The sequence below is a fragment of the Budorcas taxicolor genome, chromosome 19, assembly GCF_023091745.1.
Source record: "Budorcas taxicolor isolate Tak-1 chromosome 19, Takin1.1, whole genome shotgun sequence".
NCBI classification, from domain to species: Eukaryota; Metazoa; Chordata; class Mammalia; order Artiodactyla; family Bovidae; genus Budorcas; species Budorcas taxicolor.
In genome coordinates, this window is record NC_068928.1 from 50548278 (window position 1) to 50571997 (window position 23720).

Here is a 23720-nt window from a genome sequence, read left to right on the forward strand (position 1 = left end):
TAAAGGCCTCAGGGATCCTCGCAGCTGGGATGGCCTGCAGAATTGTACCAGACTGAGACATGGGGCTGGGCCTTGCTAACCATTGCCGTTATTGGGCATGAGCTGCCTGGGGGAAGGGACTGTGATCTGGAGTAAGCTAAGTCCCCAAAGGGGAGCTCAGCCAGCGCTGCCAGCAGCTTTGGTCCTGAGTGGGGGTCTGGGCAGTGCCCTCGGCACACGCCAGGCTGACGTGCAGGAAAAGCGTTTCGGGCACACGTAGTACCTTAGGTGGGAACAAGCCTGGAAAGTCCAAAGAAGCATGGCTGTCTTCAAATTTTTCTCCGAGTGAGATGAGGAGATGACAGGTGTTGAGTAAGGTGCATCCAATTTGACAAAAGAACCACTCAGGCTGCTGTGCTATGGGCAGAAGGTCAGGGATAGGATGGGAGCTGGAGGTCAGGCCCAGTGTAGCCAGACTGTGGCTCATCTCTTCCTCAGAGAGGACACGTCCGGCATCATCAATTACTGCATCAGGCTTCCAAGCAGGGCCTCCGGAAGATGGTTGTCACCTCTCTGGCTCCATCGCAGCCCTGTTCCAATATTGGGTAGCCTTTGGATGAAAGTGTAGTTACCACCACTGTTATGGGCTGAACTGTGTCCCCCTCCAAATTTCTATGTTGAAGTCCAAACCCCAGGGCCTTAGAATGAGACTTCGAAGGTAAGGCCTTTAAAGAGGTAATTAACTTAAAAAATCAGGCCATTAAGGCGGGCCCTCCTCTAATGTCCTTATAAAAAAAGGAAACTGGGACACAGAGAGACTCCAGGGATGCACTTGTACAGAGGGAAGACACAGGACGAGGACGGCCATCTGCAAGCCAAGGAGGGTGGCCGCAGAAGAAACCAAGCCTGATTTCCGACTTCTGACCTCCAGAACTGTGAGAAAATAAGTTTAAGCCACTCAGTGTGTGGTATTTTGTCATGGCAGCCCCAGAAATAGAACTACTAGTATAACTTTAAAACTTTAATGTAATACCTTCACAGTCACACAATGGAGATTAAAAGATAAGCGGTGTAGAGTAGAACAGCATGTCTGTCAATGCTTGGACGTGACCACACTAGGAGACATCACCACCAGGACACAGTTTTGTCCTTCTGTGTAAGGGATACAGTCAGTATGAGAAGCAAAAAGAGGCCGTCCTGTACAAGAAGAGCAGGACAGGGTGAGAAAGCAGGATGCGTGTCAGCAGGATAAAAACCACACACCTTGCCCCTTGATAGGAGCAACCCTATCAACTCTTCTGCCAATGTCTGTCCCGCCTCCAGCCCCCTCATGGCCACCGTGTTCTGCCCTCTGAACTAAATAAAGCCTCAGTCTCCCCAAGGGTCTCCCTGATTCTCCTCCTGCACGATTCTCCATTCAGTTTCTAGAAGAATCCTACAATGTTACACAGAGCATGCTTCCTCCACTCTCACTTCCCCAAAGACTTCCCTAACACACTTAGAACAGAATTTCCGTGTGACCAGCAAGGCGCCCAATTCGAGCCCACCGATCTCTGTCGGTGGATGAGATGCGCTCTGATGCGTCCATCTGGGCTGCAGCGCAGCGTCTCTCCACCGCGTGGTCAGCTGGGGGCGCCCCTCCACGCAGAGCCAAGCGCGGGGCCGCCCTGCGCAGGCGCAGGCCGTTGGTGGGGCCGGAACCTGATTGCGGGGCCGGAACCTGGTTGCGCGGCCGCGCGGCCGGGGGAGCGCGTCGGGTGAGGCACAGGACGTCGCGGCGGTGGCGGCCGGGCGGCGAAGCTGGAGCGGCGGTGGCGGCGGCGGCGGGAGGCCGGGGCCGGGGCTGAGGCCGGGGTCGGGGCTGCGAGGCCCGTGGGGCGGCAGGCGGCGGCAGCCCGGGGCTCGAGCCCGGACACGGGAGCGGCCACCATGGCCGAGAGCATCGTGAGTGGGGCGGCCGGGCGGGAGGGCGCCGGGATGAGGCAGCATATTTGCCGGCGCGGCCTGCGGAGAGGCGCAGCGGCCCGCCCTCCTCCTCCTGGGCCGGCCAGCCGGCTGGGCTCCCGGCCTCCTCTCAGCACCTCCCGTCCCCGGCTGGAGTGGGAGGCCGGGCGGTCTGAGGGTGTGGGCTGTGCCGGCCGCTCTGTTCCTGGTCGCGGGGTCTCGCCGGGCGCGCCTAGAAGAGGGGCTCCGGGTTGCCGGGGTCTACGACCCCTCCTCGCCTCCTGTCCGTCTTTCCTGCCTCCTGCCGTCGCCCCAGTGACTGCCTTGTCACAGGTCACTAAAAGAGCATTTTCTACAAATGGGGACCCCTCTCCCCGCTAGAGGAAGCTGCGAAGAAGGGAGACGGTGGACTGGCGGTTGGCAAGGAGACCTTGACAGCTACCTGTCTGTAAAGGGCTGTTAAAAGATCTCATTTTGTACCCAAAGTTAGATATTAACACACGTCCCCCTTGAAGTTTTTTTTTTTTTTTTTTGAGTGAAAATAAGAAAAAACTGGCCGTCCCTTAACTTGAGAAAAGTTCCTCTCAGAAGTCAATGTAGCCGGAAAAAACTCAACAGACCAGCTGGACAGAAGAATTTTTTGGTGAACTTTAAGGACCACTTGGAATTTCCTGGGGGAAGCAAAAGCAGTTTGGGGTGGCAAGTCATGTTCAGAACTTGGCCTTGGGAGGGCCTCGAACAGTTTTGCCAGGTGTTGGGAATAGCACGCATTCTCTCTGGATGGTCAGGTCTGCAGGAACCTCCAGCTCTGGGACTTTCAGACTTTCCCTCTAGTGAGTCCTAACTCTGCTCTCTATTCAGGGGCCCTGGCTCCTTCTCCGTGTTCCCCAGCCTAGAGATGAGCAGAGGGAATAAATGGCCCAAGAGAAATGAGCAACTAACTCGTTTTAAAATAAGACTTCTCACCAATTGTTGGTAACTCATCCTAGAAATAGGTTAAGAGTTAGCACTCAAATATGCTTCCAAACTTTCTCTTTACTGTAGTATTTTTAACTGAATTGAAATACCTGTGGATAAGTGAGTTTCAGAGAAAGCCACTTTTGTATCTGTGTATAAGGCAAAGCTCTAGTTGATAGCATGGATCTCTTGCTGAATTTCTCACATTGTGAGGAATTGAAACAGATCATTCTGAAATTTACTTCAAAAGTTTGTTTACTTATTTAGAAGAAGTCTTCTAAAATTTTTTGTGGAAAAAATTGATTTTTATCTCACTAATTCTTTGACTCCCCCAAGAAGTATTCTGGGCTCACTTTCTCATAATTAGGGAGACCTAGGTTACCAAGAAGTTAATGTGTCTCTGTTGCCTGGTTTGTCTTTTCTTGTGTATTTTACTTTATAGCCTGTGTTGAAGGCCAGGCCATAACTTCCCTCAGTATAAGTTATGTTTGTCTTTCCGAGTTAAATACTGAGCTTAGCTTGGAGACCTCAACTTCTGTGTCTTGTTGTAAACAAACAAGTAGAATAACTTCATAAGCTTTGGAACTCTCCAGAAACATGTAATCCTGACCTTTAACTCCTCAAGTAGAGTGTCACGCTCTTGGTCCTATGTGAACATTCAAAGCCACAGTCACTACATCCCTCAAAGAGAAGCAGGGCACTTGACTGCTTAACCTGCCTCAGTATTGGAGACATTGCAGAAACAAATAAGTGGGAGGTTACCTCATGTCCAGGCTGTGTATTAAAACATTTTTCTAGATCTTGAATCTAGAGTATGCTAGAAATCAAAAGTCAAAAGACTTTTTGTTTGTGGTACACACAGATGAGTGAGAAAGTTAAACATGTTATTGAGAAGCAAAAATAAAATACACTCTTAACAATTGGGATTTCATAAGGACTATTCAAAACAAAATCTTAAAATTGAATACAACATGGGGGAAAAACCTTTTCAGTTAAGCAAAAGTTATTCAATCCCTGGGTCAGGAAGATCCCCTGGAGTAGGAAATGGCAACCCGCTCCAGTATTCTTGCCTGAAAAATTCCATAAATAGGAGCCTGGCGGGTTACAGTTCATGGGGTTGCAGAGTCCGACACAACTGAAATACACACACACAAAATTTACTAGAAAATGAGAAAGGACTTCCCTGGCAGTCCAGTAGTGGAGACAGGACTCCTTGCTTCCCCTGTAGGGGGTAGGGGTTTGATGCCTGGTTGGGAAAGTTCTGCATTCTGAGAGGTATGGCTGAAAAAACCAAAACAGGGAAAGACAGAGGCAAGTTATTTTTTAGGAAATGTAGGAATAATTTAGGAAATCTAAATTATTATTATTTAAAGAATATTTGTTTATTTGGCTGCACAGAATCTTAGTTGTGGCATGTGGGATCTAGTCCTCAGACCAGGGATCGAACACCAGCACCCTACATTGGGACCCAGCGTCTTGACCACTGAACCACCAGGGAAGTCCGTACATTAGTCTTAATTTGATAAAATCGACCAGATCGAAAGCCATTGTGGCATTTTGTCCTATGTCAATGAAAGCCTTTCGAAAACAATTGCTTATGACATTTCTCATCTGTATAGTGTTGTTTTGAATACAATACACAGTGCAGTGTTGCTGAGATGAAGAACATGAGTACTTTCCGGCACATTCTGTTCGTGGCTCCTCCCGTCCCTCAGGTGGTTGGAACATCTCTGTCTTGCTCGTGGCAGGGCGTGCCTTTTCATGCTCCCCATTGAGGCAAGACCTCGGATGGCTGGCCTGGACATAGCTCACTTTCACTGGGCTTCTGTCAGGGTGAAAATCAAATCTAGAAAGTGCTGCTCTGTCCAGCTGTCTTCCAGACCTGACAATCATTTCATGGCTAGCCATGAAAATATTTAAAACCCTGACAAATTTTACCATGGTATTAAAATCTTATTTGTCTTCTTTTTATTGAAAGTAAATAACAAATTAGATTTCCTGCAGTCCTTTAATGTTTTTAGTTTAGTTTTTTTTTTTTTTTTCTATTTTGGCCTCATGGCTTTCGGGGATCTTGGTTTCTAAGCAAGGATTAAACCTGTGCTCTTGGCTTTCACTGCGGGTCCTAACCCTCGATAGTCTGCTAAGGAGTTCCATATTGAATTCTGTGATCTTTTAAAAGTAGTCTGAATGGATCTGGGAACAAAGTTTTTTTAAAACAGCTCAATTGTTCATGATTCTTGTTTTTTTTTTTCCTGCTGATTAAAAAAAAAAATTTGGGTAAACATGAAGAGAAAAATTTGATCTTTCAGATATATTCTTTATAAATAATGGTTAAAAGTTGAGGTTGTAGGAATTCCCTGGTGGTCCAGAGGTTGAGACTTTGCATTTTCACTGCTGAGGGTGTGGGTTCAAGCCCTGGTTGGGGAATTAAAATTCCACAAGCCATGTGGCATGGCCAAATACCTTTTTAAAAAATTGAAGCTGTATTTTTCTGAGTGAAATGATACGAGTTGACTATTAGGGCAGCCCTCTTAGGATGCCTTCCCCTGTGCTGATGACTCTCAGACCTCTGCTTCATCTTCTAGAAACATTGGGTTACAATACGCAAGAGGAAAGGTGAAGTTTGACTCTTAAGTTTCAGTGACTCATGCCGAGAGACTGCAGATGTTAGTTTCAGTAATAGGTCAGGACCTTCCAAGTCTGCATAGTAACCACCTTGTTTCATTTACCATAGATAATACGTGTCCAGTCCCCAGATGGGGTGAAGCGGATCACGGCAACAAAGAGAGAAACAGCTGCAACATTTTTGAAAAAGGTACCTGTGGCTTGGGTAATTGACCTTTCTTCATCCTCCACTGTTGTTCCCTTCCTAGTCTGTACCTTTTCTCTTTCCCTCATTTTCTTGATTCCTCCCCACGCCCAAGTTTAGTCTCTTGCGTTGGTTTTCTCTGTCCTGATTGGTGGGACTGATACAGAATCAGATGTGTCTCAGCTGACCACTGCTTAGCGTCGCAGGACTGAGGGCCCAAAGGTCAGTGTAAAAGGATTTCCCAGGAGGAATATTTGTGAGTGAAAAAATCAGAGAGTGAAGAACTTAAATCATTCTTCAGCAAAGGGGAGTTATTAACATGTATAGAATGATCCCACTTTCTTCTTAAAAACTTAGGTAAAGCGCCATATACAAATCTGTGATGTGAGAATGTGGTTTAAAGAGTATAAGCCAGACCTGAAAGGGGTAGCTCCGGAAGAGGATGCCAAAGGAAGGAGAGTGGCTTTTGCTTGATGCTTCCTTCTAGAGGTCGGCAAAGCATGGTTCATGGCTGGCCGCCTGTTTTCATTGGAACACAGCCGCACTCTTTGGCTTATGTACTGTCTGGCTGCTTTTGAGCTCCAGGGGCAGAGCTGAGTAGTTGTGACAGATTGTATGGCCTGAAAGCTGAAAATATTTACTGCCTGGGTCTTTACAGAGAAAATTTGCCAATCTCTACTTTTTACATTCTTTATTATTTGAATTTGTTGTAGATAACTATTAACTTTTAATTAAGAAAATCACTTTTCATAAGCCAAAAAAAAAAAAAGGTCACAGACGGTTAAAGCCAGAGGAAATTTTCAGTGTCAGGTAGTCTGATCTTTTTGTTTTCACAAAGATGGAAATTGAAGTCCAGGGAATAAGGAGATTTGCTGAGGATTACAGTGTGATCTGTTAAGGAAGTCATAGTACTTACCTGAGAAGTTTGGTCTCTGAAAAGTAGTTTCTATTCTGATCCCAACAGTGCTGTTTAAGCAACCGTATTTACAAAAACAACAGAAAAACGACCCAGGTGCAACAGACAGCAGAAAAGAGAATCTCTGTGTCTTTAAGGACTTTTTAATATCCTGCGTGTGTGCTTACTTGCTCAGTCATATCCAGCTGTTTGTGACCCCATGGACTGTAGCCTGCCATGGAGTTTTCCAGGCAAGAATAATGGAGTGGGTTGCCTTTTCCTACTCCGTTTTAATATTTTACTCTTTGCTTTTTTAGTAGCAGCTGACCATTGTCAGCTCACACGTGGTGATGGTGCTGGGATATCCTAAAATCTTGAGTTCTTGAGAGATCGTCTGAGACAGAGATGAAGCATTAGGTAGCTATTGCTTGGACAGTTATGGGGATAAACGTGAGATTAAGAAGACTGCCTACAGTTGTTCTTTACTTTTCCGAGTCTTTGTTATATGAAAATTTGTTACATCTCTAATAACCATGTAGAAATATGATTTTGTTTTTAACTTGAGGTTTTTGTGCTTGGCATCAAATATAGAGTTGTTGGACAGGTTAAATTCAAATGATTTAAAAGAAACCTAAAAATACAGGATTATTCTGACTTTTATTTGCCTCAGAAGTATCCTGAAATCCTAGTGCTCCCTCTGGGTATTTACTTGTTGCCTTGCATAGGGAATATAGACACAATAGCTGTCACTGGATGTGGGTGGAGTCAGGGAGGTACAGTTTAGTGTTGACCTAATTTCTGAAGCCATTATCACCACAGTAGTCATTGCTTAGGAGAAATTTGCTTGGGAATACTCAAAAACAAACATTTATTACGCTGAGATGTTTCCCCTCAAGTGAAAATCCTTTCCTCTGATTATGCAAATGATATGGATTAATTACAAAAGCCTCGAACAATACAGGGAAGTATAAAGAAGCAGTAAGAATAACTCACAATTTTACTAGCCAGAGGTAACTGTTACTATAGCATGTCTTTATATGTACACGTGTGCAGGCATATGTGCACACACATTCCTGTATATGCATGTACATGTGCTTTCACCAAAATAGCGCACTATACTACTGCTGTATTTCAAATCTGAGGTTAAGGAGAAACATTTATGGATCACTAAAGAAAAAAATGGAGAAGGAATTGGCAACCTACTCTGATACTCTTGCCTGGAGAATTTTATCAGGAGCCTGGTGGGCTACAGTGTGTAGGGTTGCAAAGAGTTGGACATGACTGAAACAACTTAGTACAAAAAATGAAAAAAAAAAAAACTGGCCTGCCTGCATTTTAATTTATATGTAAAGTGCTTTTTAAAGACTGATTTGGAAATAATGTATTTTAATCATGTATCATGGATTCGTAAAGAGGAAAATCCACCTGGAATTAATTGGATAGGCTCTCCTTGTGACCTCACATTCAGAGTCCAACCTTCCTGAACCATTTTTTGACTCAGGTGACCATGTTATATCTTATTGAAGGGGTCACTATCTGCCCTGTCAGGAAGATCAGTGAGCCAGCCACCAACGCCTGTGTTTCCGGTGCTGGTGCTTGGATGCTCTCCACCTTACCGACAAGGCTCAAGAACCAAGATCCCTGTTTCTTCCTTGATTGATCATTGAATGGATTGTTTGATGGCAGTGTTGAGGGGTGATGGTTGTTTAGCTGTCTGGGTGACAAGTTACATGAGTCCAGGCAGTGACCCGTATGTCAATCCTCCTGCCCTGCAGGCAGAAGAAGTAAGATGCACCCATTCTAGAGAAATTCACAGCTCACCTTGTGATCATTTGTAACCTTTTTTCACTTCACAATAGGTTATGGACATGACTCTATGTCAGCAAATGTAGATTTGTATCTTTTTTTTTTTAACTGTGATAAGAAAAATAACATAAAATTTGCCATGCAAACCATGTTCAAGTGTATAGTAGCATTAAGTACATTCATGGTGTTATACAGCCATCACCACCATCCATCTCCAGAATTTCTTCATCTTCCCACACTGAAACTCTGTTCCCATTAAACACAAACTTTTCTCCCCGCCTCCCCTTCAGCTCTGGTAACCACCCTACGTTCTGTCTCTCCAGGTGTGTCATATGAGTGGACTCATACTGATTTTTGATAATTAATAATTTGGCTGTGCATTTGTGCCCTGTAAGTGGGCTTTGAAATGGCCTTCCTGTCGCCTCACAAACTTGCCTGAAAAGTATGTTAACCACTGAACTTTGTTGGCTCCAACTTCCCATCCCCACACTTGATACCCTTGATCCTGATTTAATGTGTGGCATTATGCTCTCTAAGGAAATTGGTTTTGTAAGTGTAATAAGACATATTGCAATGAAAATCTCTCACAGAATCTTGAGTCACCGGATCTTTTGAGGCCACCTAATGCTTCTCCCTGAAGAATTCCTTCTCTGTGAATCACTAGACCACGACCCCTCCAGGACAGGCTCTTGTGGCTGTCCTGCTTGGCAGCATCCTTCCTCATCTCCAGAATCCCAGGGTTTGCTTCTGCTGCTGTCACTTCGCTGAAAGGGCCCTCACTGAGTCACCCCAGATCCTACCTCTGTCCTTTTTGTTGGCTGCACCTTGTGGCTTCTGGGATCTTAGTTCCCCAGTGAGGGATCAGATGTGCACCCTCAGCCATGAAAACGCAGAATCCTAACTTCTGGGTTGTCAGGAAATTTCCCTCAGTCCTTTCTTAACCGACCTCTTAGCAGCAAGTGACTGCTGCTGATAAATGTATTAAAAAAAATTACACATTTTTTTTACCTGTGAATTAAAGTACCTGCCAAGAGATGCTTGAAAAATGTGAACAGTCAAAAAGACTGATGGTGAAGCAAATACCCAGGTCTGGGTTGGGGCAGTGGCAGCCTCCAGGAACCATTGGTCAGCCTTCCCACTTCTCAGCCTGTCACTCTTCTCCTGACCTGATGGGAGCTGCTTCCCCACTTTTCTGTGTTTTACCACCTCTATGCATTTCTAAACCCTAAATTTTAGTTTTGGCTGTTTTTGAACTTAAATCATGCCATGTATTCTTTTTTGTTATTTTCCATTATAAACGTTTGTATTCATCTTACACAGTACCATGTTTCTGGTTTTATTACAGTAGTCACACATCAAGATTATCTCAGGTTTGAAATGAAGCTTTTTTTCCTGGCTGCACTGTGTGGCATGTGGGATCTTAGTTCTTCTTCTGGGGACTTGTGCCCTTTGCATTGGAAGGCAGAGTCTTAATCACTGGACTGACAGCAAAGTCCCAGTTTTTAAGATTTTAACTGTGCTCTTGTAAGACTGCTAAGGTTTTTTTGTTTTTTTTTTTTATGCTTGATGTCTTGTGTTCGATTTCTGTATCTTTAGATAAAGAATTCAGAGTTGGCAGAAGCAGTTATTTTCACAGGAGCACCATACAGAACCTAGTATATATATTTCTGCATCTCCCCAAAGTGGGATTCAGCATGTGTGAAGTAATGTTGCTGGCTGTTGTATTTGAAAATACTGCTGCTCTTGGTCCTGATAGAAAGCACAGTTCTCAGTCATGTGGTCATAGGGATTTCCCTCTGCCCACAGGGCTGCCCACATGATACCCTGCACCACTTCAGAGATTGCCTTACATCCCAGGGGTGCTATCCTAACTCACACAGGAACAATGTTCCTGGTGCAAGACTTCTCTCTTATTCTTGGCAATAGCTTGCAGTGCTCTGTCTATAGAAAAACTATGGTTTTGCAGAACAGATAAAATGCCACAATTTGTTAATTTCAGTTTATCGCTTTCAGAAAAAGGTCAAAGTCTTTAGTCTTGCCTGTTTCTTTGTCTTTGGCCACACTGCGCAGCATGCGGGATCTTAGGCCCTGACCAGGAATTGAACCCATGCCCTCTGCGTTGGGAGCATGGAATCTTAACCCCTGGACTGCCAAGAAAGTTCCTGGTCCTGTTCCTGACCAGCACTGTTGCTCTCTCAGGATTCTCATGGCAATTCTGTGATGATTGCCTGTTGTGTGATTTGGAGTTCTTATCTTTGTGTGTCCTCTGCTTCTGAGTTTCTGTCTGGTGTTCAGCCTGAAGAACGTCCTCTGGCATTTATTGTGGTGGAGGCTGTGGGCAACAGGTGCCCTTGGGTCTTGTCAACTTGAGAATGTTTTCATTTTGCCCTTGTATTTGAAGGGTATTGTCTCCAGATGGAGAATTCTGAGTTGACAGATTTTTATTCCTGCCTCAGCACTTTAAAGATGTTGTTCCATTGTCTTCTGTTCTCCATTGATCTTTGGTTTTTAGCGGTGTGATGACAGTGTGCCCAGACATAGTTTTTTCTTTATTTATCCTATTTTGGTTTTGCTGAACTTCCTGGATTTGTTACTCGTATGTTTTTCATCAAATTTGAGGGTTTTGGCCATTCTTTCTTCAAATATTTTTCAGTCCTAGCCTTAGTCTTTTCTCTGGAGGATCATTTGCTATTGCTCTGGAGGTTCCCTAAGGCTCTGTTCATTCTTTCAAATCTGTATCTGTAGATTGTAATCTCTATTAACCCATCTTTAATTGACTTTCTTTTGTTGTTTTGTTTTTGTCATTTCCCTTCTGATGATAAGCCCATCCAGTGAATTTTCTGTTTCAGTTGTAGAATTTCCATTTGATTATATTTTATAATTTCTGTTTCTCTGCCAAAATTCCCTGTCTCAGATGACACTAAGAGTTGAGCTCCATGTCTTGGCCCCAGACTTGAGTTTCCTCATAAGAAAGCAAAATAACAAGAGGTATTTGTTTAGCGAGGAGCAGTTTCTAAACTCACTAGGAATGTCTGATGTATATATGTGGTCAGAGTAGTGAGACTTAAATATTTTGGTATGTTATTTGCTGTGCTGTGTGACTTGTGAGGTTTTAGTTCCCCAACCCAGTATTGGACCCAGGTCCTTAACCCTGAAAGCTCAGAGTCCTAACCACTGGACCATCAGGGAATTCCCTTAAATATTTTATTAAATCTCTGTTGTTTGGGGCTTGTTTTAGGTCGCAAAGGAGTTTGGCTTCCAAAATAATGGCTTCTCAGTTTACATCAATAGAAACAAGACTGGAGAAATAACAGCGTCATCTAACAAATCCCTCAACCTGCTGAAGATCAAGTGAGTGCCCGAGGGGAGAAGATGGGGAGTGGGGAGGGCATGCTGGCACTAGTTACCCACCCGAAGTCACTAAGTTCTCCCATTTCCTTCTGCTACTGTGATTACGGTCTTGAACGCGGACCAAAGTGCAGGTGACCATGCTCCTCGCCAGGTGTTTGGCAGCCATGCCGAATCTACAGTTACTGTCGAGCCGATCTGTGTGACTTGCAGAATTCAGGGGTATGCTTCACAGAGGAGGAGTTACAGTGAGTGTGCAGCTGCACGCTTAGCTGCTTCACTGCAGAGAAGGACCTTGAATGTAACTCTGTGTGTAGTTCTGCCTTGAGACCTGCTTGGTAGGTCTGTGTTGTATTTCTTGCTGGCAAGACCCCTGGAATGCCTTAGAATTGATGGGTAATGTCAGAAGAAGTTTCTTGAGTGCAGAGACCTCTTCTGTTTTTTTAGTTTTATGGGAGCACAACCATGTCCATTCATTTCTATGTTTTCCTGCTGCAAGGGCAGGGCTGAGTGATTGTGACAGAGGCTGTCTGGTCTGCAAAGCCAAAAATATTTTACTGTCTGGCCCTTTATGGAAAAGCCTTGCTCACCCCTGTCTGAGCTGTGTGGGCACACCTGCTCATGGATTAGTGAGTAGAACCCTTCAGGTCTTTTGCTGTCCTTAGGTAGTGGGCAGGGAATTCTCCTGTTTGGGGTACAGGTAGCCTGGCTGCTGTGACCACTGCTGAGGGTTGGGCTGGGCTTTGTTGGTACTTGGCTGTGTGCCTTTTACCAGTCAGAATAATAGGCCGTCTTGGCAATCTGTGTGGTCCATTTTAGATTCACAATTAGTGTATCTTAGGGGGAAAAAATGCAATTTTAACATGAATTTATTTGTTCTTCATCAGATACTTATTTAACACCTGCTCATTGCCTGCTGCTGTGATGATGTGAAGTCTTGTCTTGTGTATATTCGTTTCCAGTGGTTGTGGGCCGACTTTCCTCCCAGCTTGCAAAGGGTTTCCACATCTTGAGAATCACTTCTTGTGGGTGTTACTTGGGTTTGGACTCACACCCACTACTCCTGGCTGTGTGCCTGAATAGTCACCCAGTCTCACTGGGCCCCTCCACCCTTGTCTGTTGGTGGGTGGGGGGCCTGTACCTCCGCCACATGTCTGGTTCCTACACGGGACAAGCACTGTGGAAGTGGCAGCTATGTGTCTCAGAACTATTCTGACAGCTGGATGCCAGGAAAGGGGGGCTGCAGAATGAAGTACCCTTTAGGCAAAGCTGTCCACCTGCAGTGCGGTCACACTTGGAGGGCGTGTCTTTTTGGGTGATCCTAGAGCGCGTCTTTTCAGTGATAATTGTGATGCTTGCTGAGCAGCATGAGAACCACGTCCTGTCCCTGCTCAAGAGTTACCTGACCACGTCTGTAAGAGTCGGTCACCCAGAGTTCCTTGCGAGTCTCACTCCACTGCCTTTGTTGCCATTTTCACAGTTCAGTTGGCTGTTCTAATTCTCTTATTCATTTGTAGGTTCTTTTTTTCCCCCTCTGGCTGCTTTCAAGATCTTCTGTTGGTCTTGGGGTCCTGTGGTTTCTGTTTGATCTGTCCAGGTGTGGACTCGATGGTTTGTTAGTTGCTATGTTACATCTACCTGATGTAAAATGTATTTTCTGTATCTGCAGGTGAGGTCTAGAGAATTCTTCCCCATTATCTCTTTAAATAATACCTCTCTTTCAATCTCTCTGTTATTTCAGTTGATTACATTTTTTACTTTTTCCTATTTGATTTTTTTCAGCCCTGGCTGTTAGCTCATATGCTCACAGGGGCTTCTTCCCAGTTCCTGCTCTGCTCTCACGCTGGCCCCCAGGCTTCCAGTGAAGACTCCTGGGTTCCTTGGGGTTCTGCCTTGGCCTGTCACACACCTGGTGCTTCCCTCTCAGGTCCTGAGGTGTCTGGAGTCTGTCTTGCCTGAGTGTATTTAGGGTTTGTGAGGATCCTGTTGCACTATTGCTGGTGTTGTCTAGCCTGTTCTAAGCAGGGGATTTGGGAAGAACTGCTAAGTCTGTGGCCCCTCTGCCCACTCTTGGAGGCCCTGGTTATTGCAGATAGCCTCTTATTGCTCATAATTCTTCATTCCATTTCCAGCTGACATTTCCTTCATAAGTACATATTCTTTGTCTGGAATCCCACACCTGAAGTCTTCGGGTGTCTAAATCTCTTGATTGTTTCCTGCCCTTTCTTGGTCCTGGTGGTTTGTTTCTCTTGTACATTTGGTGACCTTTTCTTGAGAGCTTATATTTGGCCAAACTTAGTCTTAGGGAGCCTGAAGGATCTGGGGTTGTTGGCTTTCCTACTGAAGGAAATGGCAACCCACTCCAGTATCCTTGCCTGGAAAATCTCGTGGACAGAGTAGCCTGGTGGGCTGCAGTCCATGGGGTCGCAAAGAGTCTTACTTACTGAGAAGCATTTGTTTTTGTAAGCACAAGGGGGCGTTGTGGGCTCAGCACTCAAGTTAATTTCTGTCTTTGGTTTCTTGAACCAGGTAGCATCCCTAATTGTACCCTGGATGCTTGCAAGAGCAGGCCTTTGGTTTCAGACTCTCAGACAGTTTTGCCTACAGCGTAGTGGATGGAGGCAGATGGGATTTCTCTTTGGTCTGTTTTGTCAGCTGGTAGGTTTTTTCCCAACTGTTGAGACATCTTCAGACATCTGGCCCTGTGTGGCATTTTGGGCTCAGCAACTCGCTTTGGTCAGGCAGGCTCAAGGCCTCACCTCTGTCACCCAGAAAACGACTATAAGCCAACTTCAAGGTTCCCATCATGAGCTGGCCATAGGTTCCCTCACTATTCTTATTTGAGCTGCTCTGGGTTTTTGGACCCTTGAGAGTTCCCTTCTTTAGAGCTCCACAATGCCTTTTAGAGTGTGTTTGTTAAAACTGATGGATAGTTGAACCAAGTATCCTGAACCTGGAGGATGTTTAGGAATATCTCATTTGCTGTTAGACATAGACATCTTCAATTACAAGTTGGCAGTCTTATCACCCTAAATTGTGAGAGGAAAAAGAGGGCCAAGCAGACCCGTTGAAGAGCTGCAGCCCAGCCTCCCCATCCTGGCTTAGGTGCCTGTTTTCTTTGTTGGTTGGTTGGAGGCTGCAGGTTGTGCTTCCAGTCTTGCTTTCTGCACGTGCCTCTTGTTGAGAGCAAGGAAATACTTAACCCAGTGATGGTGCTACAGCTTTTCCTCCCAGACGGGTTGGCTGATTGTCTCAGGACCCGCAGTGCTCCCAGGTGGGACTGTTCACTGGCCTCAGGCATGGTGGTAGGTGGGCAGTCAAGCTCTGCCGAAGTCTGCAGTGGGTCTGATGGGGAAAGGACACTGTTTATATTGAAAATGATCAAAAACCAAATATTGCCCTTTGCAGTGTGAATCATGGCAGCCTTTGTAGAAAGTCTTTTCATACTGTTCATGGGGTTCTCAAGGCAAGAATACTGAAGTGGTTTGCCATTCCCTTCTCCAGTGGACCATGTTCTGTCAGACCTCTCCACCATAACCCGCCTGTCTTGGGTGGCCCCACAGGGCACGGCTTAGTTTCATTGAGTTAGACAAGGCTGTGGTCCTAGTGTGATTAGATTGACTAGTTTTCTGTGATTATGGTTTCAATGTGTCTGCCCTCTGATGCCCTCTTGCAACACCTACTGTCTTACTTGGGTTTCTCTTACCTTGGACGTGGAGAATCTCTTCACGGCTGCTCCAGTAAAGCTCCTTGGACGGGGGGTTGCTCTTCTTGGCCGCCACCCCTGACCTCAGGCGTGGGATAGCTCATGGAATGAAGCAGGGCAAAGGCTAATAGAATTTTGCCAAGAGAACGCACTGGTCATAGCAACTACCCTCTTTCAACAACACAAGAGAAGACTCTACAAGTGGACATCACCAGATGGTCAACACCAAAATCAGATTGATTATATTCTTTGCAGCCAAAGATAGAGAAGCTCTATACAGTCAGCAAAAACAAGACTGGAAGCTGACTGTGGCTCAGATCATGAGCTCCTTATTACTAAATTCAGACTTAAATTGAAGAAAGTAGGGAAAACCACTAGACCATTCAGGTACGACCTAAATCAAATCCCTTATGATTATACAGTGGAAGTGAGAAATAGATTTAAGGGACTAGATCTGATAAATAGAGTGCCTGATGAACTATGGACTGAGGTTCGTGACATTGTACAGGAGACAGGGATCAAGACCATCCCCATGGAAAAGAAATGCAAAAAAGCAAAATGGCTGTCTGGGGAGGTCTTACAAATAGCTGTGAAAAGAAGAGAAGCAAAAAGCAAAGGAGAAAGGGAAAGATATAAGCATCTGAATGCAGAGTTCCAAAGAATAGCAAGAAGAGATAAGAAAGCCTTCATCAGTGATCAATGCAAAGAGACAGAGGAAAACAACAGAATGGGAAGACTAGAGATCTCTTCAAGAAAATTAGAGATACCAAGGGAACATTTCATGCAAAGATGGGCTCGATAAGGGACAGAAATGGTATGGACCTAACAGAAACAGAAGATATTAAGAAGAGGTGGCAAGAATATACAGAAGAACTTTACAAAAAAGATCTTCATGACCAAGATAATCACGATGGTATGATCACTCACCTAGAGCCAGACATCCTGGAATGTGAAGCCAAGTGGGCCTTAAAAGGCATCACTACAAACAAAGCTAATGGAGGTGATGGAATTCCAGTTGAGCTATTTCAAATCCTGAAAGATGATGCTGTGAAAGTGCTGCACTCAATATGCCAGCAAATTTGGACAACTCAGCAGTGGCCACAGGACTGGAAAAGGTCAGTTTTCATTCCAATCCCAAAGAAAGGCAATGCCAAAGAATGCTCAAATTACCGCACGGTTGCGCTCATCTCACATGCTAGTAAAGTAATGCTCAAAATTCTCCAAGCCAGGCTTCAGCAAGATGTGAACCGTGAACTTCCAGATGTTCAAGCTGGATTTAGAAAAGGCAGAGGAACCAGAGGTCAAATTGCAACATCTGCTGGATCATCAAAAAAGCAAGAGAGTTCCAGAAAAACATCTATTTCTGCTTTATTGACTGTGCCAAAGCCTTTGACTGTGTGGATTGCAATAAACTGTGGAAAATTCTGGAAGAGATGGGAATACCAGACCACCTGACCTGCCTCTTGAGAAAGCTATATGCAGGTCAGGAAGCAACAGTTAGAACTGGACATGGAACAACAGACTGGTTCCAAATAGGAAAAGGAATACGTCAAGGCTGTATATTGTCACCCTGCTTATTTAACTTACATGCAGAGTACATCATGAGAAACGCTGGGCTGGAAGAAGCACAAGCTGGAATCAAGATTGCCGGGAGAAATATCAATAACCTCAGATATGCAGATGGTACCACCCTTATAGCAGAAAGTGAAGAGGAACTAAAAAGCCTCTTGATGAAAGTGAAAGAGGAGAGTGAAAAAGTTGGCTTAAAGCTCAACATTCAGAAAACGAAGATCATGGCATCTGGTCCCATCACTTCATGGGAAATAGATGGGGAAACAGTAGAGACAGTGTCAGACTTTATTTTTTTGGGCTCCAAAATCACTGCAGATGGTAAGTGCAGCCATAAAATTAAAAGACGCTTACTCCTTGGAAGGAAAGTTATGACCAACCTAGATAGCATATTGAAATGCAGAGACATTACTTTGCCAACAAAGGTCCGACTAGTCAAGGCTATGGTTTTTCCAGTGGTCATGTATGGATGTGAGAGTTGGACTGTGAAGAAAGCTGAGCACCGAAGAATTGCTGCTTTTGAACTGTGGTGTTGGAGAAGACCCTTGAGAGTCCCTTGGACTGCAAGGAGATCCAACCAATCCATTCTAAAGGAGATCAGTCCTGGGTGTTCTTTGGAAGGAATGATGCTAAAGCTGAAATTCCAGTACTTTGGCCACCTCATGCGAAGAGTTGACTCATTGGAAAAGACCCTGATGCTGGGAGGGATTGGGGGCAGGAGGAAAAGGGGACGACAGAGGATGAGATGGCTGGATGGCATCACTGACTCAATGGGTGTGAGTTTGAGTGAACTCTGGGAGATGGTGATGGACAGGGAGGCCTGGCGTGCTGTGATTCATGGGGTCGCAAAGAGTCGGACACGACTGAGTGACTGAACTGAACTATTGTAGAAAGCAGTACATCAGCAGCTTTAAGAACAAATAAAACTCCTAAAGTCTAATGTACCTTCTCTGGGAAATCTGCCCTGCGGCCGGGAGACTGTGCCATCTCTTGGTGGCATGGTGGTGGCAGGTCTCTCAAGAGCCTTGCCTGTCATGTGGGAGCAGCAAAGCGTACTGTGGGGTGGCTTCACCGCGGAACATTGACTAGATGCAGACCATTTTTGGAGGGATTGTGTGGGAACAGCAAATGCAGAAAGTGTGTGTCTAATCATCTCAGGGCTGTACATTAGTGACATGCATGTTAGGGACACATGTGTGGATGTAAAGAGAGAAGTGAAAGGAAGATGCCCCAGGGAGGTAAATGAGGGAGCTAAAGAGAGGGCCGTGGAAGGAATGAGGGGAAGTGGGCGCCAAGCAGAGAAGGAGGACGAGGGTGGAGGCTGTGCTGCTCCAGTGTCTGCTGAGGTCGTGCGTCTTCTGTGTGGAACTAGGTGTGTCTGTGCCTGTGGAGCATAGATCCTGCAGTCTGGTTGTAAGGAAGTTATGTTTCAGTCCAGAGAGCCTGCTGCTGGCCTTGATAAGGTGAACAGGCACAGAGGAGACAGGAAAGGAGCACTCTACTCTCTTAAAATGGGAAGCCTTGCTGTCTAGGCTGTTGGGGTGGTTGGTGTTGGCTGTTCGTAGGCATCAGAGGTTTTCACATGAGTTGATCTTCTGTGCAGCTCAGGTTGTGGAGAAAAGAAGATAGCCTCAACTTAACATTTGTTGTTTGAACAGGCATGGAGATCTGTTGTTCCTGTTTCCCTCGAACCTTGCGGGACCATCATCTGAGATGGAGACGTCAGCCCCTCAGGGGTTGAAGGCCTGTGGTGCTCCCAATGTGGTGGAAGATGAGATTGACCAGTACCTCAGCAGGCAGGATGGGAAGATCTACAGGAGCCGCGATCCGCAGCTGTAAGTGCCCTCGGGGCCACAGGGTCAGTCAAGTGAAATGTCTGTAATGTGTCCTGATGAAGAAATGTAAGTTTCGAGTTTGACCATCTATTTTCAACTTACATCTCACTTAAGTTATAACTGTGAGGTTTTTCTCATTGTTTGAATCTCAAACTGTGTTCCACATGTATTTTAAACGTTTTAAGTGGTGAGAACTAAGAGATTTGAAAGAAGGGAAGAGCCTTAAACCAAGTCCTCTGTGTGGTGTGCCCCTGAAATACCTGGATGCACGTGCAGAGTGGGCTTTAGCGAGTGTGATGGGATGGAGGGGGTGGGACCTCAGCACCTGCCGGCACAGGTCCTCATTCACATCGTCTGGTTTAATTCTCATGGACGATGCTCAACCTCCCATACTCAGTGCGCTCTTTCCGTTCTTTTAGGAAATGTTTCATTTGCTAAAGGTGCTGCTCCCTTCGGAATGTTCACTTTTCATTGAGGATTGTATAAAGTGCTTATGCTTGTGTACGTTTGTTTATTTTAGATTTTTGGGTGTGCTTTTTAAGGAGACTAGTTAGAAACATCTGAGTTCACGCTCTGATGTAAAACTGAGTGAAAGTTGTCTCTGCAGTGGAGTGTGTAACTGCATCACTCTGCAAGCATGGCATTGAGATATTGGAATTCAGCATGCTGCATTAGGAACTTGTATGTCTCCGATCAGAGGGCCCCAGAGAGTGCTGAGATGAAGTTGGCATGGAACCACTCTGTGGCTGTGGCTATCAGTTAGCTCTCCGCCCCCATTTGCATTCCTCCCAGGGACCCAGGGTTGCTCCCACCCTGATCAGTGTTTGTGAGGCCTCGTTAGAAATCTTTTTCAGAGTTCACGTGCCTCCGTGTGCATTACCTGGAATAGCCTGCCTGTTGGGAGGTCCAGGCAGTTTTTGCTCTGAAATACAGAGCGAGGTGCACCTGAGAGCTCGCCCCGTGTGGACAGTGCTATGACTGCACCCGTCAGCAGCCTCGCCACCCTCCCACACCCCCACTGTCCTACCTACCCTCTGCAGACTGAAACCCACAGAGCCAAGTGATCCTTTCATCCTTTTTCCCAAAATGTGCGTGCAGAGTGGGTGTTTTCCACACTTGAGCTATTTATGTACCATTTTCAGGGTTTTTGCCACATCCACATACCAACTTTCTTAGTCTGTACCTAACATTTTTATTTAAATTGACTTTAACTTCATTCACTTTTCTTTTTAGTTTGTGTCATTTTAAGCAGTTAATATCCATGGAATCACAGGTTTGATGCACAGGTCAATAGTTTTAATACACACCAAAATATTAAACTGTTAGAAGTTCTTCACCATGTACCATTTCAGATAATTTCACGTGGGTGGGGCAGCATTTCATTAGGTATGACGTGCATTGTGAGCATCAGCATGCAGGGAGGCGGAAGAGCACGTGCTGACGCTGTGCGTTTCTCTTCCCTGTGCTCTAGGTGCCGGCACGGGCCTCTGGGGAAGTGCGTGCACTGTGTTCCTCTCGAGGTGAGAGTCCACGCAGAGGGAGTTCCCAGGGCTGTCTCCACACCTCTGAGTCCCTGGGCTGGGTTGGAGTGGTTCAAAGAACTTGTCTATTTATTGCCCTGGGCCTCGTATTCCCCCTAGTGCAGGCTGCACTGAGAGGATGAGCCTTTATTTATGGGAGTGACCTTCTGGGTGGATTATGAACAGCTGGAACAGGGTATTGCTGTGATAAAGGGGCAGCATTTACACTGGGTTCCCTGGACAGTCCTTTTAAAACCTGACACAAAGCTGGGCCTGGCGGTTTTTGTGTTCATCATCGTTTTGATTTACTTTGCTCTGAATCTCACGTCTCTACTGATTTGTCCTGGTGAGATTGAGAGTTACCATAATAATGCTGACTTGTGACTGGTTAACACTGAATTTATGGCAGGAAGGCCAACCTGATTTTCTTCATGAGGCTCCTCTTGCTTCATCTTGTGGCTTTTTTTTTTTTGCAAAATTTACTTGATACTTACTTGACTTACATCATTTTATATTTAATAGAGATTAATTTTAATCTTTTAAAGATAACTGGTACACAGAAAACTTGGTTCTGACCTAGAACAATAGTGAGGACCCAGCACCAGTTCTCCCTTACTGCCCACCGGCCTCAGGGCTTGGCAGGTGGAGGCTGTGGCCGTGACCCCGGTCGCAGGTGCATAACTCTGTTGACGGTGTGTTTTGGCAGCCGTTTGATGAGGACTACCTAAACCACCTGGAGCCTCCCGTGAAGCACATGTCCTTCCACGCCTACATCCGGAAGCTGACTGGAGGGGCTGACAAGTAAGCAGCTTGAATGTGGGGGTGGCACCCGTGTGGCTTTGGGGCACAGAAGTTAATTTTCTGTCACTTGCACACGTTGCTTAAAGCCCCTTGGCATATGAGTGAGAAAAGTTAAGATAAGAGTCTGGGCATGCATTGTCTGAATTTGTGAATCTTATTCTGATTCTAGAAGAGGAAACAGGTGGGTGGAGACTCTGGTACCTGCTGTAGTCCGCAGTGCCCAGTGCATGGGCAGAGGCCCGGCTGGCAGTGGCCACTGTGAAGGCCCGGGGGTACCTTGGCAACCTTCTCTCGGGTATGCTGTGTTCTGGCAGCTAGTTGTTTGCGAAAATGGATGAGATGAGGCATGACAGTGGCCAGTCCTGTGTCTGTGGAGTCTGAGCCCACCTTCCCTCTGCTTTTTGGAAAACCTGAATCACCTCCCCTCAATCCTCTTGGCTCCCCTGTTTCATAGCCCCTGTCATCCTTTTGCCCTGGAGCCTGCCTTGTTAGCAACTCAACTTCACAGCCATAGTAAGGCCGAGGTAGGGTGTTATCCCTGGCTTGGCCTCTGGTGCCTCAGCATTGCTGTCTGCAGGCTCGGCCAGGCGGGCAGTGAGGGTGCAGACGGGCAGCAGGGACGGCTGGCTCTTAGAGAGCAGCTGTGACAGTGGCAAGCTGAGAGCACTTTGATTTCTTCTGAATTACATCAAGTCATGCAGCCCCATCCTGCTGATGTGTTCACCTCACCAAAAAGGAACGGACTTCTTACTAGGATTTTATGATTCCTGTCTGTGCAGCAAGAGGAGACGGTGGTTGAACCCAAGTCAGCAACATTTCATGAAGAATGTCATGTTCGCCTGCTTGTAGTTTTTCTCCGACAGCCTGCTGACATCCTGAAATGACTTAAAAAAAAACTTAGGCCAGGGGAAAAAAAATCTACCAGAAGCCTATTCTTGCTTTGTCCGTGGGGTAAGCTCTGAGGCTGTCTGGACCAGAGCACGAGTGTGCTGAGGTCTGCTGGCCTTTTGTCAGTCTAGGTCAAGGGCTCGCTCATCGCTGTCGTTAACACGTAACCTTGGTGGTAACCCTTGCTTCCAAGTGCCATCATTTTTGTGATGCCACTGGCTTGTGGGGACAGTGCTGATCACTGGGCTGTTTGTGAACAGGAAAGCGACGGAGGTTGCAGGCACTCGTGCAAGCTCACCCCAAGTCCACAGTGGGGCCCAGGACTTCCTCACTGACCAAAAGCAGAGTGGCGATATTTGTTATGTATCCTAATCACATTTTTTCTATGGATAAGAATTCTGTACAGAAATCTTAAGTACTAGACTCATTACGTAAATATTTCTGTTAAGTCGATGAAATTTAAAAAGAGTTTCATTAAAAGAGTTTCATTTTCTCTCAGAGGCATAGGTTAAATCTAGATATTCAGCAGTACTCTTGAAAATCTTCATAGATGTTAGTGATAGTGAAAACAAACTGTTTTTGTCAGAAATAGTTCTGAATCCTGTACAGTCTTGAGTGTACCGGACAGAAGCTAGAACTCCATTAGAATAAATTTTAGCACATTTTCCCTGCTGTTGCTACCACGTGCTTGGCTCCTAAGAACTCTATTCAGGAAGTGTAAGGTATCTTACATTTTATTTCCAGCCTCCTGCTAAACTTTTCACCATTGTAATGTTTAATTAAGTTGCATTTTCTTGTTCAGGGGGAAATTTGTTGCCCTGGAGAACATCAGTTGCAAGATTAAATCAGGGTGTGAGGGACACCTTCCATGGCCTAACGGCATCTGTACTAAGTGCCAGCCAAGTGCCATCACGCTGAACAGACAGGTGAGATGTTGTCTGTGTCCATCTGGATGCAGAAAGCAGTATATTTGTGTTCATGGCTGAGGAAAGATCTCTAGCTCCTTCAAGCATAGAGGGTAGCCTTCAGTCTTCTGTCTTGTTGGCTTGTGTGGAGGCAAAATTTTCTTGGTGATTGTTTAAAATGCTCAGTGGTTGTGACTTTGCCTTTTAAGAAACTGTGGCTCTGGAAGTTGGCTATGGCTCAACTATGAACAGAACTGTCCTGGGACTAGCTCAGGACATCTTTCCAAGCCAGGTTAAGGAGGGAACTGGGCTCAGGAAGGAGCCTTGGCTCAAGAAGGAACTCAGGGAAAATTTTGTGTAGTTATTCTGGCTTTTTCCACTCTTATCGTCCAGCCCTCCAAGAATAGCTCACCTCATCTTTCCCTTGCCACTACCAGCCTGTGTTTAGCTGCTTAGAATTCCATAATCTCCTGGACTGTCTGAGAACCTTTCTCCTTTTCTTTCTTTCCTTCCTTCCATCCATCACTCTAGTTCTCTTTTTTTCTTTCTGTCTTAATTTCTTTTTGAAAACTTTTTTTGATTTAGAAAATGTGAAAACCTGCATTTTAGGTGAAATCCCATGTGGGATCGAACACTTCCCCCCTGCAGTGGAAGTGCAGAGTCTTAACCACTGGACTGCTAGGGATGTCCCCCAGTGAGATAAATTTGAATTAATTTATTGAGGAATCCCACCATTACCCCTTCTACCTGCTAAAATC

The 23720-nt window shown here is 45.5% G+C and overlaps 1 protein-coding gene across 1 annotated transcript in view; it reads left to right on the top strand.

Moving 5' to 3' along the window:
* Window positions 1–1812: 1812 nt before the first annotated feature.
* NPLOC4 (NPL4 homolog, ubiquitin recognition factor) overlaps window positions 1813–23720 on the top strand; it is a 51853-nt gene continuing 29945 nt past the window's right edge. Inside the window, exons 1-7 of the mRNA XM_052657418.1 lie at window positions 1813–1923; window positions 5615–5695; window positions 11629–11741; window positions 18672–18848; window positions 20320–20368; window positions 21075–21169; window positions 22860–22983. Of these exons, the coding sequence (XP_052513378.1) occupies window positions 1909–1923; window positions 5615–5695; window positions 11629–11741; window positions 18672–18848; window positions 20320–20368; window positions 21075–21169; window positions 22860–22983 (654 nt within the window). The 5' untranslated portion in view covers window positions 1813–1908. The remainder of the gene's footprint in view (window positions 1924–5614; window positions 5696–11628; window positions 11742–18671; window positions 18849–20319; window positions 20369–21074; window positions 21170–22859; window positions 22984–23720) is intronic.